At 38.1% G+C, this 15,075-nt stretch overlaps 1 protein-coding gene across 23 annotated transcripts in view; it reads left to right on the forward strand.

Annotated features, from left to right (window-relative positions):
- neb (nebulin) overlaps positions 1–15,075 on the forward strand; it is an 85,046-nt gene that overhangs the window by 12,217 nt on the left and 57,754 nt on the right. For 19 of the 23 annotated variants that reach the window (XM_015396487.1, XM_015396486.1, XM_015396488.1 and 16 more), the window contains 38 exons: positions 1,314–1,430; positions 1,551–1,652; positions 1,744–1,851; positions 1,951–2,055; positions 2,162–2,260; positions 3,907–4,011; positions 4,103–4,210; positions 4,335–4,448; positions 4,538–4,735; positions 4,835–4,942; positions 5,035–5,133; positions 5,218–5,322; positions 6,493–6,600; positions 6,707–7,018; positions 7,113–7,319; positions 7,411–7,515; positions 7,612–7,719; positions 7,812–8,123; positions 8,209–8,415; positions 8,501–8,605; positions 8,684–8,791; positions 8,878–9,189; positions 9,278–9,484; positions 9,568–9,672; positions 9,792–9,899; positions 10,009–10,320; positions 10,416–10,622; positions 10,720–10,824; positions 10,920–11,027; positions 11,113–11,424; positions 11,507–11,713; positions 11,794–11,898; positions 12,018–12,125; positions 12,218–12,529; positions 12,619–12,822; positions 14,395–14,499; positions 14,604–14,711; positions 14,846–15,016. In XM_015396487.1, the coding sequence (XP_015251973.1) occupies positions 1,314–1,430; positions 1,551–1,652; positions 1,744–1,851; positions 1,951–2,055; positions 2,162–2,260; positions 3,907–4,011; positions 4,103–4,210; positions 4,335–4,448; positions 4,538–4,735; positions 4,835–4,942; positions 5,035–5,133; positions 5,218–5,322; positions 6,493–6,600; positions 6,707–7,018; positions 7,113–7,319; positions 7,411–7,515; positions 7,612–7,719; positions 7,812–8,123; positions 8,209–8,415; positions 8,501–8,605; positions 8,684–8,791; positions 8,878–9,189; positions 9,278–9,484; positions 9,568–9,672; positions 9,792–9,899; positions 10,009–10,320; positions 10,416–10,622; positions 10,720–10,824; positions 10,920–11,027; positions 11,113–11,424; positions 11,507–11,713; positions 11,794–11,898; positions 12,018–12,125; positions 12,218–12,529; positions 12,619–12,822; positions 14,395–14,499; positions 14,604–14,711; positions 14,846–15,016 (6,036 nt within the window). Of the gene's footprint in view, positions 1–1,313; positions 1,431–1,550; positions 1,653–1,743; positions 1,852–1,950; positions 2,056–2,161; positions 2,261–3,906; positions 4,012–4,102; positions 4,211–4,334; positions 4,449–4,537; positions 4,736–4,834; positions 4,943–5,034; positions 5,134–5,217; positions 5,323–6,492; positions 6,601–6,706; positions 7,019–7,112; positions 7,320–7,410; positions 7,516–7,611; positions 7,720–7,811; positions 8,124–8,208; positions 8,416–8,500; positions 8,606–8,683; positions 8,792–8,877; positions 9,190–9,277; positions 9,485–9,567; positions 9,673–9,791; positions 9,900–10,008; positions 10,321–10,415; positions 10,623–10,719; positions 10,825–10,919; positions 11,028–11,112; positions 11,425–11,506; positions 11,714–11,793; positions 11,899–12,017; positions 12,126–12,217; positions 12,530–12,618; positions 12,823–14,394; positions 14,500–14,603; positions 14,712–14,845; positions 15,074–15,075 lie in introns of those variants that run through there. The other 4 variants (XM_015396504.1, XM_015396505.1, XM_015396507.1 and 1 more) reach the window with 4 other exon arrangements.

A 15,075-nucleotide genomic window follows, 5' to 3' on the forward strand; every position in this document is an offset into this window, starting at 1 on the left:
AAGTAAAAATATGGCTTTATCATGACATGGCATTTATGCAAGATTTAAAACAAGATTTAACTTCATTTTATTTAAAACAGGAAAAGCAATAACTATTGTGGTAATAGATAAGAATTTTATTGGTGCTTTTAATGTTTTTATTTGGATTGCTGTACATTCACACTGTAAAAACGATCTAGAAACGTCTTAAAATAAATGTATTTACCCTTAATTTGAGTAGGTAAATGAGGTAGTTTTCCAATGGAATGGGTATTTTTACTCTTAAAATAAGATGATTAGATAATTGTGTTTTCTTATTTTAAGTGTAAATTGTCTTTTTCCATTGGTAAAATGTCTCTTTTACTACAATGCACTTAACTTAAGAAAAATTACTTCTCTATATATTGATTTTTTTTTCAGTGCACTGGAAAAACTATCTAGAAATAAGGAAAAATTCCTTAATTCAGGCCTTTATTTTAGTAGGTAATGGTGATTTACCAATGGAATGAGTACACTGAATAAAATAATGCAGCTCTTTTGGCATTTATGTAATCATATTTGGTAACTTTAACACCATTGTTTTATGTCCAAACCTGCTAACATGAAGCAATAGCGTTAAAGTAACTAAATATGATTAAGTAAATACCAAAAACAGTTGCATCATTTTTTCAGTGTAATTTATTTTACTCTTAAAATAAGATAATTAGATAATATGCGCTTGTAATAAGACAATGCAGTTGTTTCTTCTTATTTTAAATGTAAATCATCTTGTTCCATTGGCAAAGCACTTACCACCTCCATTCAAGACAAAATGCACTTATTTTAAGAGAAAATTAAATTATAATTTTTTTTTGCAGTGTTTGCTTGAGCCAAAATATAAAATAACCACCCACTGTTATATTTTGGGAATAATATTGTAGATTTTATTTTTTATAGAGCATAATGTAAACGATCTGATTCTTTCTAACTAGTTAGGCTCGAAGGAGCAACGCTATGATTTCTACACAAAGCAGCTGAAGACGTTTCCGTGGGATCAAATTACTCTTCCCTGTGATAAAAAGAAAAGTGCAATAGTTCTCTTTCAGCCAGCTGAATGGCAGTGCAGAGCAAGAAATTGGGGAGGGATCGCTCTTTAAAAAAGATAGCTGGGGAAAACTCAAGTCCTGTTGAAATGGGCTCTAATATGAAGGAGAAGGATACTAATATTTTTAATGCTTTTTACGTGCTTAAAGTGGTTTTAGCAGCTGGTTGTTTTGCTAATCAGCATTATCTGCTAATGAGTGACCCATGTGTTCCTCTGTATTCACTCGCATGTTCCTCTTTCTTTTTTTTAGGTCCAATACAAGAAGGAATATGAAAAGTCAAAAGACCAGTGTGATTACAATACGCTACCTGCCACAGAGAATCCACTCCTCAGACAGCTCAGATATGCTGGCACCATCCTTAGTGACGTGCGTCCTCTTCCTTTACTTTGGTTTTGTTTTTTAATACTGTCCAATTTAAAAAAAAATATGAATTAAAGAATTCACAAATCCAAATATCTGGTTATTTTTTTGCTGTTTCCTTTACAGAAAGTATATAAGGCCAGCTATGAGAAATCCAGAGGTTTCAGCATCAACTACTGCGACACACCAAAGTTCCAGATGGACTCTGTGCTCAAAAAGTTCTCTGACGTAAGATTCAGTCAGGATCTCAGACACTACACTTTTACTTTAAATGCCTGTTTCTCTATGACATGCTGCTCTAACTCCTGGAATATTTTAGGCACATTACAAGGAGAAGTATGAAAATGAGGTAAAGGGTCACTACATTGGCAGCTATGAAGACCTCTATATGCTTCACTGCCAGAAAGTTGAGGAAATGAAGAGTGAGGTGCGTATATGAACAGTTGTTCTGTTCAGGTTTCTTAAAATTATTATTTCTTTAATTCATTCACAGAAAATAGCTCTAAACTGCACATTTTCCCCCCAGCATACATATAAAGCGGATTATGAAGACATAAAGACGAGATGCTTCTTTCCTCAAACTATTACACCTGAATACGAGGCTGTGAAGAAGCTTCAGCAGTGCAGTGATGTAAGTAATAGTTATTGTCCAGTGAAGTGCATCAGAGCTCTGGATGACGCTCTGGTCTACATAGTTGTATTTGTGACACATTGTGTTTTTATTTGGTGGTTTACAGAAAGTTTACCGTCAACATCCAGACACAGTGAAGTTTACACAAGTCGTGGATTCGCCAGTCCTCGTCCAAGCAGCCATCAACGCCAAGCAGCTAAGTGATGTATGCATCATGTTGGATCATTCTGCACATTACAGTTTATTTACTGCCATCAGAACAGAGCCAGTTAAACATGCATTCATATGGGGATTAAATTCATGTTAATTTTGGTGATGCTGAATAAATTTCTCTGTTATAAAGAAAGGGTTACATACGTACCTGTACTCCCACTGAGATTGTATTAAAACGCTTTACAATCTTTTTAATATAACTGACCTAATATTTGGTTCATAGACTGATTTTTTTATTGTGAACTGCCCTAATCTCTTTTCTTTCATGTTAGTATCTCAGTAAACTACAGTGTTATTAGAAAGAGTAAAGTAAGTAAGTAATGTTTATATATATTCCTTTCACAGACATAGAGGTCACAAACTGCTTCACAAAATTGTAATGCAAATAAAATACAGTACAAAGCACATTAGATAGATTATTTTTCCCCATCTTCCAAGCCTTTCTTTTGATTATGTTCCCTTTCTACTTAGTGTTAATGAAAACATATTTAATTTCTTAGATTAGAATATTACACTGGAAAAGCGATCTAGAAATAAGTAAAAATTTCTTAAATTAAGTGTATTTATCCTTAATTTGAGTAGGTAAATGACATAGTTTGCCAATGGAATAAAGTATTTTTACTCTTTAAATAAGATAACTAGATAATATGCACTGGAAATAAGACAATGAAATTGTTTTTTTTCTTATTTTTAATGTAAATTGTCTGGTTCCATTGGCAAAATGTCTATTTTTACCTTCTCAATTCAAGAAAAATTAACTTATTTTAACAAAACAAACATAACTTACGTATCTAGATTTCGATTTTTTCCAAGAAATCTGGGATTAATGTGGAGTATGTCACTGCAAAACGTTCTAAAGAAGAGAAAAATTTGTTAAATCAAATGTATTTATCCTTAATTTAAGCAGGTAAATAAGATAATTTGCCAATTGAATGAGTATTTTTACTCTTAAAATAAAATAATTAGATAATATGAGGCAATGCAATGTTTTGTTTTGTTTTTTATTTTAAATCTAAATTGTCTTGTTTCATTGGCAAAGTTTCCCCCTTTCCCCCTCAATTAAAAAAAAATGACTTAGTTAGATTTATATTTTTTGCAGTGCATAAAAGACTGCAGTTGTTTTTTGTTATTATAAATGTAAATTGTCTTATTCCATTCAAGAAAAAAAAATGTATTTTAAGAAAAAATGACTTAAGATGTAAAGGTTAGCTTTTTTCAGAGGGAGTTTTAATGGGACTGACACACTCAGCTGAAGCCCATATCTAATGAACTGAGATGTATCTGTAAGATGCTTTGTTTATTTATGGTTAAATGTTTGATTAAATATCTTAAAATATCATCAACTAGAGCCTTAGATCCAACTCTCCTATTAATGTGGATCACCGTTAACTGTATGCAGTCTTCCATGTAGCCCAGATGTCTTTCTATGGGCTCCATGGAAACTAGAGAGCCATTTCTCAGCAGTATAAATAGAAACAAGCATTGGCTCTGTCATCAGATAGGAGGCCTTGGTAAGGAAGAGTTTGACAATCTGTGTCCAGTGCTTTACTGCCCTCCAATGGTGGGAGAATTAAATTATGCTTTTTATAACCAGAGGAGTGTAGGTTGGGTTTTAATTTATACATTTTTCTCTTGCAGCTAAACTACAAGGCAAAGTTTGAAGAGACAAAGTTTAAGTGTAATCTGCCCCCAGATTATCCCTTCTTCATCCAGTCCAGAGTCAATGCCTTTAACCTGAGTGACGTAAGTAAATCCTACACACCTCTACAACTGAATCACTTTTTACAGTGGTTAATTATTTAGTTTCATGAATGAATGTATATTGTCCTTGCAGAGTTGTTATAAATATGACTGGGAGAAAACTAAAGCAAAGAAGTTTGAAATTAAGGGTGACGCCATCCCAATCCTTGCTGCCCGTGCTCACACAAACATTGCCAGTGACGTAAGTACGCTACAGCATTAACCCCTATCAGTTTCTGCAATTTTTTATCTGTATTTTTCCATTTTAAAATTATATCTTTATGTATTATCATTCTCTTTTTAACACTTATTTGTTCCCCTTTCAGGTTAAGTACAAAAAGGAGTATGAAAAGAACAGGGGACAGATGATCGGAGCCCTTTCTATTAATGACGACCCCAAGATCTTGCACTCGGTTCATGTGGCCAAAATCCAGAGTGATGTAAGTCATTCATTTAAAAGCAATAAGCTAAAACTGATTCTAATGAAAAAAGAAATCATACTTAAACAAAATCCACAATTTATTCACAGCGTGAATATAAAAAGGACTATGAAAAAATCAAGACCAAGTACCATACGCCACTAGATATGATGTCTGTCACTTTGGCCAAGAAGTCCCAAGCAATTTCCAGCATGGCCGGCTACAGGAAGATCAGCCCCAACTACTTTATGCCTTATGACAGTGTGCTGCTGGACCTGGCCAAGAGAGCCAACAGCATCCAGAGTGATGTAAGTGGACAGGTTTTACAAGAAACTGTTTTTATTTATAATGTAAGATATGTCTCTTTATGATGCAGCTAAATCTCTGTTTTGTTTCCTTAATCAAAGAACGAGTATAAGGCTGAATACAACAACTATGTTAAAGGTTCCCCATGGGTGCCATATGGCTCCATGGATGTAGAAAAGGCAAAGAAAGCAGCTGAGATTCTCGACGAGGTACGTGTTTTCAACTGCCTCCTCTTCCTGTTTATATTTGATACCTTGTGAAAGAATTTAATTAAATGCACCTTTTTCTTTACTTCGTTTAGAGAAAATACCGGCAGCACCCGGACACCATCCCGTTCACAGCTATAGATGACCATCCCATAATGCTGCAAGCTAAAGTCAATCAGCTTCAGAGGAGTGATGTGAGTCTACTGTCCATGAAATGCTGTGATGTATAATAAAAGGAACATTTGTTTAGTTTTTTTAAACGTCTTTTTGCTCCTCAGCTTTTCTACAAGAGAGGTCTCGAGGAGGTCCATCAAAAGTACTCTCTGCCTCCTGATGCTCCAGAGTTCCTCCAAGCCAAGTGCAATGCCTACAACATCAGCAAGGTGGCGCATTAAAATACATCTATCTATCTCTGTTTAGAGCCATTTAAATGCCTTTCTCTGCACAGAAATAGAGTCATACTCAAAGGGGAACATACAAACCCAGGACCCTTTCCCAATCAGACAACAGTCTTAAAACACGGCTGCACTGTTGACCCTGCAAACAAAAACTCATGACACCTAGAATCCATAAAAATGAAGCAAACCAAGCCTTTTTTTGTGTAAGCTTTTTTAGCTTCAGGCCAAGAGTGGAAATGAATAAGAAATACTAATATATGTTATGTGAATATAATGTAAATTAAATGCATTTTTTTTAATTAGCTAAATTGCATCTAATGATAACTGAAAAAATATATAATTTTTAACAAGTAATGTTATTTCATACCCTAATAAGTGATTTTTCAAAAAATGTTGCTAAATTGAAAACAGTGGATGATATTAAAACAGTGGTTTTCAAAATAGTTTTTATTATTATTTCTGCCACTGATTTGTTATTGATAAGCAACCAGATTATGGAAAGGTGCAGCAAAGTCATTCTGCAGCATTTTGCTAAATATGAAACACTTCATTAATGAAAATACAATGACTTTTTTAACAGCACATGTTGTAGATCGATTTCTAACACCGTTCAATTTTTAATATTGTTTTTATTGCAAAAAAAAAAAAAAAAAAAAAGAGCCAGCAGTCTGTAGGCCTCTGTAGTAAGGCCATTTTCTCCAGATAGCTTAATTTGGGTTACTGAGACGATAAAAAGTAGTGCTTGTTCAGAATCATGTTTTGACTAAATTCATAAGTAAAAAAGTAAAAAGTAATAAATGAATCAATACATTAAGATTGAAAGTGTTGTTATTCCTTAGGTGCCTAATGTTGCTAATTGGCATCATATCAAAATGTACACTCATGGGATCTAATTAATTAATTTTATGTTGTAAAACTCTGCTGGATGAATCCATACTTAATTTGTAATCGGTGTTTTTGTTTTGTGCACATTTGGAAAAAAACAAAACATAATCAGACATTGACCTTAACAACAAAGCTACAAAAAAATTATTCAATGGTTTACAGTACTGCGCACAAAGTTTACCAATTTATACATTTTAAACATGTTCTTGCTTGTTTTATTATTCTTCTAGTTTCTTTGACCTTTATTAATGTTTCAATTTGAAATTTCAGAACTTCTACAAGTACGCTTGGGAGGAGACGATCGCTAAAGGTTACGACATGAGGCTGGATGCTATCCCGATTGTTGCTGCCAAAGCAGCCAGACATGCTGCCAGCAACGTAAGTCATCTGAAAAGTGGTTAAATACACCATACTTTTGATATACTGGCTTTTTTTCCCAGCAACACACAATTTCCTACAATCCAGTTTGTGCTTTTACGCTCAGGTCCAGTACAAAAAGGCGTATGAGAAGGAAAGAGGCCACCATGTTGGCTTCCGCAGCCTGCAGGACGATCCTCTACTGGTTCACTACATGAATGTGGCAAAAATACAGAGCGACAAACTTTACAAGAAGGACTACCACAAAGCAAAGCTGAAGTACCACACCCCAGTGGACATGATGAGCATGGCTCATGCTAAACATGCCACAAAAGTGCAGACATTTGCTGGCTACAAGCAGCACCATCACAATTATTTTCTCCTGCCTGATGCAATGAATCTTCAGCTTGCTCGCACCATGAACTATAATGCCAGCGACGTAAGTTTACGAGATTACAGAAATGCTTTTGATGTGAAATCTACCAAAACTTATAATAAGTCAAATAATGTTTTGGTTTCTCATATTATTGCAGAACAATTATAAAATGGATTATGAGACCTCCGTAAAAGGAACAGGCTGGATTCCGATCGGTTCCCTGGATGTGGAAAAAGCCAAGGCGGCAGCAGCTGCTCTGGATGAGAGAAAATACAGGCAGCATCCTTCCACTCTCAAATACACCAGCGACATGGACTCCATGAACATGGAGCTGGCTAAAACCAATGCAAAGATAATGAACGTGGTAAGAAGAGGGAAATCTCATCTCTTCTTTTTAAGCTGCAATTGTCTTGTAAGATATCCATAACCAAAGCTCTTTGTTTAACTCATTGCAGAAGGAATATAAAGCAAGTGGAGAGAAGTTCATGCACACTTATCACCTCCCATCTGATACCCCTGAACTGATGCAAGCCAGGTACAATGCTGTCAACATTAGCCAGGTCAGTGTTTCCCTGTTTTCATGAATCCACAATTCAACAAACAGAAAGAAAATAGTTACTATGATGGTAACATGTATTGTGGTGTTTTATATGTAGAACCATTACACCTATGCACATCGCCAAGACATCCTTAAGGGACATCACATGAAGCAAGACGCCATTCCAATAGTAGCTGCCAAATCATCAAGAGACATTGCCAGTAATGTAAGTTCCTGATTTTCCTCAAATAATTCAATATTCTGGTGTTTCGTGATATCATCACAACTTTATTAATGATACTATATTTATTTTCTTAGTATAAATATAAGCTGGCTTACGAGAAGGCCAGAGGCCACCATGTTGGTTTCCGCAGCCTTCATGACGACCCTCTGCTGGTGCATTACATGCAAGTGGCCAAGATGCAGAGTGAAAAGAACTACAAGAAGGACTACCACAAGTCCAAGCTGAAGTACCACACCCCAGTGGACATGCTGAGCGTGATTCATGCAAAGCAGGCCTCTACCGTTCAGACCATGGCTGGATACAGGAAAGTCCCTCACAGCTTCCTCCTTCTCCCCGACAACATGCACCTGCAGCTGTGCCGTAACATGATGGAGATTCAGAGTGACGTATGTTACTCTTCAATATGACGTTACATCCTGTGGTTAGAGGGACATAAGACCTCTGATTTTTCTTGTTTGTTTTCCTTTGCAGAATGTCTACAAATCAGAATACAACAACTATGTCAAAGGTACAGGCTGGATACCCATCGGTTCTTTAGATGTTGAGAAAGCCAGGAGTGCCAGAGCTGCCTTAGATGACAGAGGCTACCGCCAGCATCCAAGCTCCTTGAAGTACACCAGCCAGACTGACGACATGAACATGTCTCTGGCTCTGGCCAACACAAAGCAAATGGACAAAGTATGAGCTATTTATTTCTTATGTCAGTTCTTTCAGAACTTGACCAAAATAGCTTTAAACAAACCCTTTATTTTCCTCCCTGTAGATTGCATACAAGGCATCTGGGGAAAAATTCATGCACACCTATCATCTGCCAGCCGACAGCCCGGAGTTCCTCCAGGCTAAATTCAACGCCCAAACCATCAGCGAGGTTAGCGCACCCAAAGTAACGCCACAGGGTTAACAGAATGCTGTTTGTACATCTTTGTGACACTTTTTCTGTTTACAGAATCGATACAGGCAGCAATGGCTGGAAGATATTGCCAAGGGATATGACATGAAGTCTGATGCTATTCCTATTCTCCATGCCAAGCAGGGCAGACATATCGCCAGCAATGTTTGTATTTTCTATATTCATTCTAGCATAAATCTATTGTTTTAAAAAGGCTTTAATAGCACTTTACATGTAACTTCTTCATTTAGGTTCAATACAAGAAGGAGTATGAAAAGGAAAGAGGCCACCATGTGGGCTTCCGCAGCCTGCAGGACGATCCTCTCCTGGTTCACTACATGAATGTGGCAAAAATACAGAGTGACAAGTTTTACAAGAAGGACTACCACAAAGCAAAGCTGAAGTACCACACCCCAGTGGACATGATGAGTTTGATCCATGCCAAGCAGGCCTCTGCTGTTCAGACCATGGCTGGATACAAGAAGATCCCTCACAACCACCTGCTCCTACCTGACAACATGCAGCTGCAGCTGTGCAGAAATATGAATATAATCTCCAGTGATGTTAGTATTAGTCATATAGACAACTTATTCCTCATATATACAATTTTTAATTTCCAAATAAATTAATGCCGTTTGCTCTTTTTTTCAGGTTAATTACAAATCTGACTGGAACAACTATGTCAGAGGTATCGGATGGGTACCAATTGGGTCCCTCGCAGTTGAAACTGCTAAAGTGGGCGGTGAAATTCAAAGCGAGAGGAAGTACCGACAGCATCCGTCTAACTTCAAATTTAGCAAACTGATGGACTCTATGGATTTGGCTCTGGCTACTGCTAACAACCAGATCATGAACAAGGTTTAAAATCTGAGATGTGACCAAATGCATGCTTTTAAAAAAACAACAACAAAAAAAATATGTTTATGTTTTTTAATCTTTAGAAAGCGTACACTGCTGCCTGGGAGAAAGACAAGTTGACCATCCACATTATGCCAGATTCTCCAGAAATCCTCCTGGCTAAGGCAAATGCTCTGACTATGAGCGAGGTAAGCCATTTTTTTTTTTACAACAGAAACTGATGCTGAAAAATATTAGCAAATTTAAGCTAGATCTACAGTTATTGTTTTTTTGTATAGCTTGTATCAATCTAAATTCTTTTCTCTAGAAACTTTACAAAGCCGGTGTTGTGGAGATGGCAAATAAAGGCTACAACCTCAAAGCTGATGCAATTCCAATTGTGGCGGCCAAGTCTGGTACAACCATTGCCAGTAATGTAAGTTAAAATCAAACTAATTTACCAGATCAGTAATACGGTTTGCAACAAGCGTTCATGCATTACAAACAACTCTATTTTCTCTTCTTTTCTTTTTTTTTTTTACCAGTACAAGTACAAGCTGGCTTATGAGAAGGCCAGAGGCCACCATGTTGGCTTCCGCAGCCTCCAGGACGATCCTCTACTGGTTCACTACATGAATGTGGCAAAAATACAGAGTGAAAAGCTCTACAAGCAAGACTACCACAAAGCAAAGCTGAAGTACCACACCCCAGTGGACATGATGAGCGTGGCTCACGCTAAACATGCCACAAAAGTGCAGACATTTGCTGGCTACCGGAACATCCAGCACGCTAATACTCTCCTCCCAGATGCTATGGGCCTGGAGCTTGCACGTAACATGAATACCATTGCTAGTGATGTGAGTTTGCAATCCAAAACATGTTCACTGTACAAAAGCCGTGGATGGATCAGAGAGTAAAAGATCAATTCCTGACATGTTGTGTTTGCTTGTAGTGGAATTACAAGGCTGAATGGAACAACTATATTAAAGGTATAGGATGGGTCCCAATCGGTTCACTTTCAGTAGAAACGGCCAAAGTCGGCGGTGAGATTCTCAGTGAGAGGAAGTATCGTACCCACCCGTCTAAATATAAGTACAGCAAATTAATGGATTCAATGGACATGGCTCTGTCTACTGCCAATAATCAGATCATGAACAAGGTGCCTTCTTGTTTATTTAAACTCTGACTAATAAAAATCTCATGTTATAGTTTCTTATATAGAAATTATTTATTGTTTTCTTCTTTTTTTTCTACAGAAAGCATATACTGAAGCATGGGAGAAGGACAAACTGAAAGTCCATGTCATGCCAGATGCTCCTGAGATTGTCCTGGCAAAAGCCAATGCTCTCAATATGAGCAATGTACGAATTGTCATCTAAAATTACATTTAAAGTAATCCATTTTACCTGAATACAGTTTATATGCTTTGTTACCTTATTTGGATTGTTTTTAACAGAAACTTTACAAAGCCGGTGTAGTGGAGATGGCTAATAAAGGCTACAACCTCAAAGCTGATGCAATTCCCATTGTAGCTGCCAAGTCTGGTACTACTATCGCCAGCAATGTAAGTCATCAAAATGTCCATTTATAAGATAAAATAGCACACCTCTGTGGGGCTGTGTGATTAAAATTGTTTTCCACCCTCACAGTACAAGTACAAGCTGGCTTATGAGAAGGCCAGAGGCCACCATGTTGGCTTCCGCAGCCTCCAGGACGATCCTCTACTGGTTCACTACATGAATGTGGCAAAAATACAGAGTGAAAAGCTCTACAAGCAGGACTACCATAAAGCAAAGCTGAAGTACCACACCCCTGTGGACATGATGAGCATGGCTCACGCTAAAAATGCCACAAAAGTGCAGACATTTGCTGGCTACAGGCAGATCCATCATACTAATGCCCTCCTGCCAGATGCTATGGGCCTGGAGCTTGCTCGTAACATGCAGTTTATCGCCAGTGATGTATGTGCAAAGTTGTAATCTAAATTTGTTGACTGTGTTGTAGGTTTTTGTCATATAACTGACTATTCCCTGTGTTGTCTAGAACGAGTACAAGAAGGAGTATGAGAACTACATCAAGGGAGTAGGATGGGTTCCGATTGGTTCCCTTGATGTTGAGAAAGCCAAAACTGCTGGGTTGGTTCTCAATGAAAAACTTTACAGAAAGCATCCCAGCAACTTCAAATTTGTAAAAGACATGCACTCTATGGACCTGGTTTTGGCCACTGCCAATAACCAAATCATGGACAAGGTACTTTACAGCACTTTTGATTCATTGACCAAATTCTTTTGAGTCTTTATTAAAGCCAAGTATTTGCTATTTTGTTTTAGAAATCCTACACCAAAGCTTGGGAAAAAGACAAGACTTCTATCCATATAATGCCAGATGCAATGGATGTTGTTCTAGCCAGGGATAACAAGAAAAACTACAGTGAGGTATAACACATTCATTTCCTACACATTGTAACTCATCTTTCATTATTCGCAATCGATGCAATTCCTGCCATGTTTTATGCAATCCAATTTAAAGTTGTGGAAAATATTTCTCATTTTAGAAACTATACAAACTGGACAATGAACTAGCCAAGAAGAAGGGCCATCACCTTCGCTCTGATGCCATTGCAATTCAGGCTGCCAAGGCCTCGACTATTATTGCTAGTGACGTAAGTGTTTGTTTCTATCTCTTCAAAGTAACTTTTTGCTTTTTTCGTTGTGTAGAAATTACAAACTCAGTCTCTGTATGCTCCCTGCACAGTACAAGTACAAGACTGGATACAGGAAGCAGGTCGGTCACCACATTGGAGCCCTCAGCATCCAAGATGACCCTCTACTCATGCTGGCTCTGAACTCAGCCAAGATCGCCAGTGACGCTCTTTACAAGAAGGACTTCAATCAGTCTAAGACCAAGTTCCACCTCCCGGTGGACATGCTGGCCTTTGAACTGGCCAAGAAGAACCAGATTCAGGTCAACCACGCCAATTATATAACACGCCTGCACAACTGGACATGTCTGCCAGATTCAAACGATGTAGTCCAGGCCAGGCATGCTTACAGCTTGCAGAGTGACGTAAGTATGAACTCTTTTTTTTTCAAAAATACATAACTGCAACCATATGTTTTTGAAGACTTATCACTAGAGTATGAATTTCTTCTCAGGCTGTGTACAAGGAGGATTTGAAGATGTTGCAGGGCGTTGGATGGGTGCCTATAGGTTCTCTGGATGTGGAAAAGGTTAAAAAAGCTGGGGAAATCCTGAGTGAAAAGAAATATCGTCAGCATCCGAGCAACTATAAATTCAAGAGCACAACTGAGGACATGCCAATGGTGCTGGCTAAGGCTAATAACCAGGTTATTAATAAGGTATAAAGGAAAACCTTTTGACTATTCTCTTCAAATGTGGAATTTTCGTGGACAGTGTTTTTATATCTATATATATATTTTTTTTATTGAAAGCTGAATCTCTTAAATTGGCCCCTAATTTACACAACTTTCTTAGAAGAAAATCTTACATAAATGCATGCATCATCTATATAAAAGTGTGACATGTTGTTTGACATATTAGTTCAGGTTTTATTCCCCTAGTAAGACACATTGTTTTATTTATTGTTTTTTCTTTAATAATAACAGTTAAACTCCATGTAGCTAATTTGGGCTAAGCCACACTGATGTTCCTCGAAGTTTAGATATAATACATTTCAAGGTTTTTTTTTAAAAGTTCAGTATAGGCTACCGGACCTGAAGTTTTCAAGAAGATGTTTCGCCTATCATGAATATACTGTAGGTGTAACAAAGAATTTGGGGGAACAAAATGTGGCTCTGATCCCTCCGACTGGATTGGCCATGGAGGTCACCTGGCTGTGTTAATGGTCGTTAGAGGGGTTCTGATGGGTCGTTAACTCCCTCGTCAGAGTGGTTTTGGTCACATGCCTCATTATTGTGTGAGCCACTTGAGTGCAGATGAGAGGTGAATCTTCTGGGTATTGTTTCCTAAAAGTGCTTTGCAAGCAGGTTAAACGTTATGTCTAAGACTATGTCTAAGACCACCTCCTCTGATGAGAGTTTTTCCAGGGTAACAAAGATGGCTTCCTTAACCCCTCTCTCAAACCATCTTTCTTCCTTGCCAATGTGGACATTGTTGTCCTCAAACGAGTGTCCTTCATCCTTCAGGTGTTAGAGAACAGCTGAGTTCTGTCCTGAGGAGTTGGCACTCCTGTCTTGAGCCATGCACTTTTGTAGTGGTTGCTTGGTCTCGCCAATATACAGGTCTTTGCACTCTTCACTGCAGTGAACAGCGTAAACCAGGTTGTGGGCGTCTTATTTTTGGGGTGAACCAGTTTTTTTTTTCTCAGGGTGTTGCCGGGTTTGAAGTGCACAGGGATCCGGTGCTGGTTGAAATCCTCCTTCTTTGGAGACTCCAGCAACACCTGGAATGATGATGTACCTTCTTCTTTTTTCTTCCCTCTCAGCAGAACTCTAGTGGCTCGTTTTTATTGACAGTAGGCTGACAGGAAAGGGGGCATGAGAGATGGGAAGAGACATGAGGGAAAGGACCGCAGGCCGGACTCCAATCCGGGTCGCCCGCGTCGAGGACCAAGGCCACAATACATGGGTTGTGTGCGCTAACCACTGCGCCACCAAAGCACGCCCAGCAGACCTCTTGTTGGTTTTCAAAAGGGGAAGATCACAGTTACAGATTGTTACACCTACAGTATAATAATCTCTGTGCTCCCCACCACTAGTTATAACTGAAAAAGCCTCTTGGATGAGTGGCAAAACATCTTCATCAAAACTACACGTCTAGTTGCCTTAACTGAACTTGTTTAAGCTTGAAAATGACCTGGAAGACTGAGAATCTTCACAGATGCATTTCATAGTGAATTTCTTTTGGAAAACTTTTTTTCCCAGCTTTGACTAAATTTTGTATCTTTACAGAAAGCCTATATTGAAGCCTGGGAAAAAGATAAGACCAGCATCCATGTCATGCCTGATGCCATGGATATCCTTCTGGCTAAAGCAAACAAAGTCATCTACAGCGAGGTAAATACTCTTATACATTCAAAACATTATTCTCCAAAAGTTGAACCACCACTCTATATGTATAATGAGATGACTGAAGTAATTTCTCCTATTTGTATATACAGAAAATGTACAAGCAGGCAAATGAAGAGGCAAAGAAGAAGGGATATGATCTGCGAAATGATGCTATTTCCATTATTGCAGCAAGGGCCTCCAGGGATATTGCAAGTGATGTAAGTTCCCACACTTATCACTCAATCCTCATAGATAAATTACTCTAAAAAGGAAGTGGTTTGGTAACTGATGTTTAAGTAACACATTCTTTTATATCTCTGACATTTTAGTAAGTGTTGTTCTTCTTTGACAGTACAAGTACAAGACTGGATACAGGAAGCAGGTCGGTCACCACATCGGTGCCCGCAGCATCCAGGACGACCCTCTGCTGATGCTGGCTCTGAACTCAGCTAGGATCGCCAGTGACGCTCTGTACAAGAAGGACTTCAACAAGTCCAAGACCAAGTTCAACCTCCCAGTGGACATGTTGAATCTTGAACTAGCCAAGAAATGCCAGCAGCAAGTCAATGACTTCAACTATAG

The sequence above is a fragment of the Cyprinodon variegatus genome, unplaced genomic scaffold (genome assembly GCF_000732505.1).
Source record: "Cyprinodon variegatus isolate N-32 unplaced genomic scaffold, C_variegatus-1.0 Scaffold801, whole genome shotgun sequence".
NCBI lineage: Eukaryota > Metazoa > Chordata > Actinopteri > Cyprinodontiformes > Cyprinodontidae > Cyprinodon > Cyprinodon variegatus.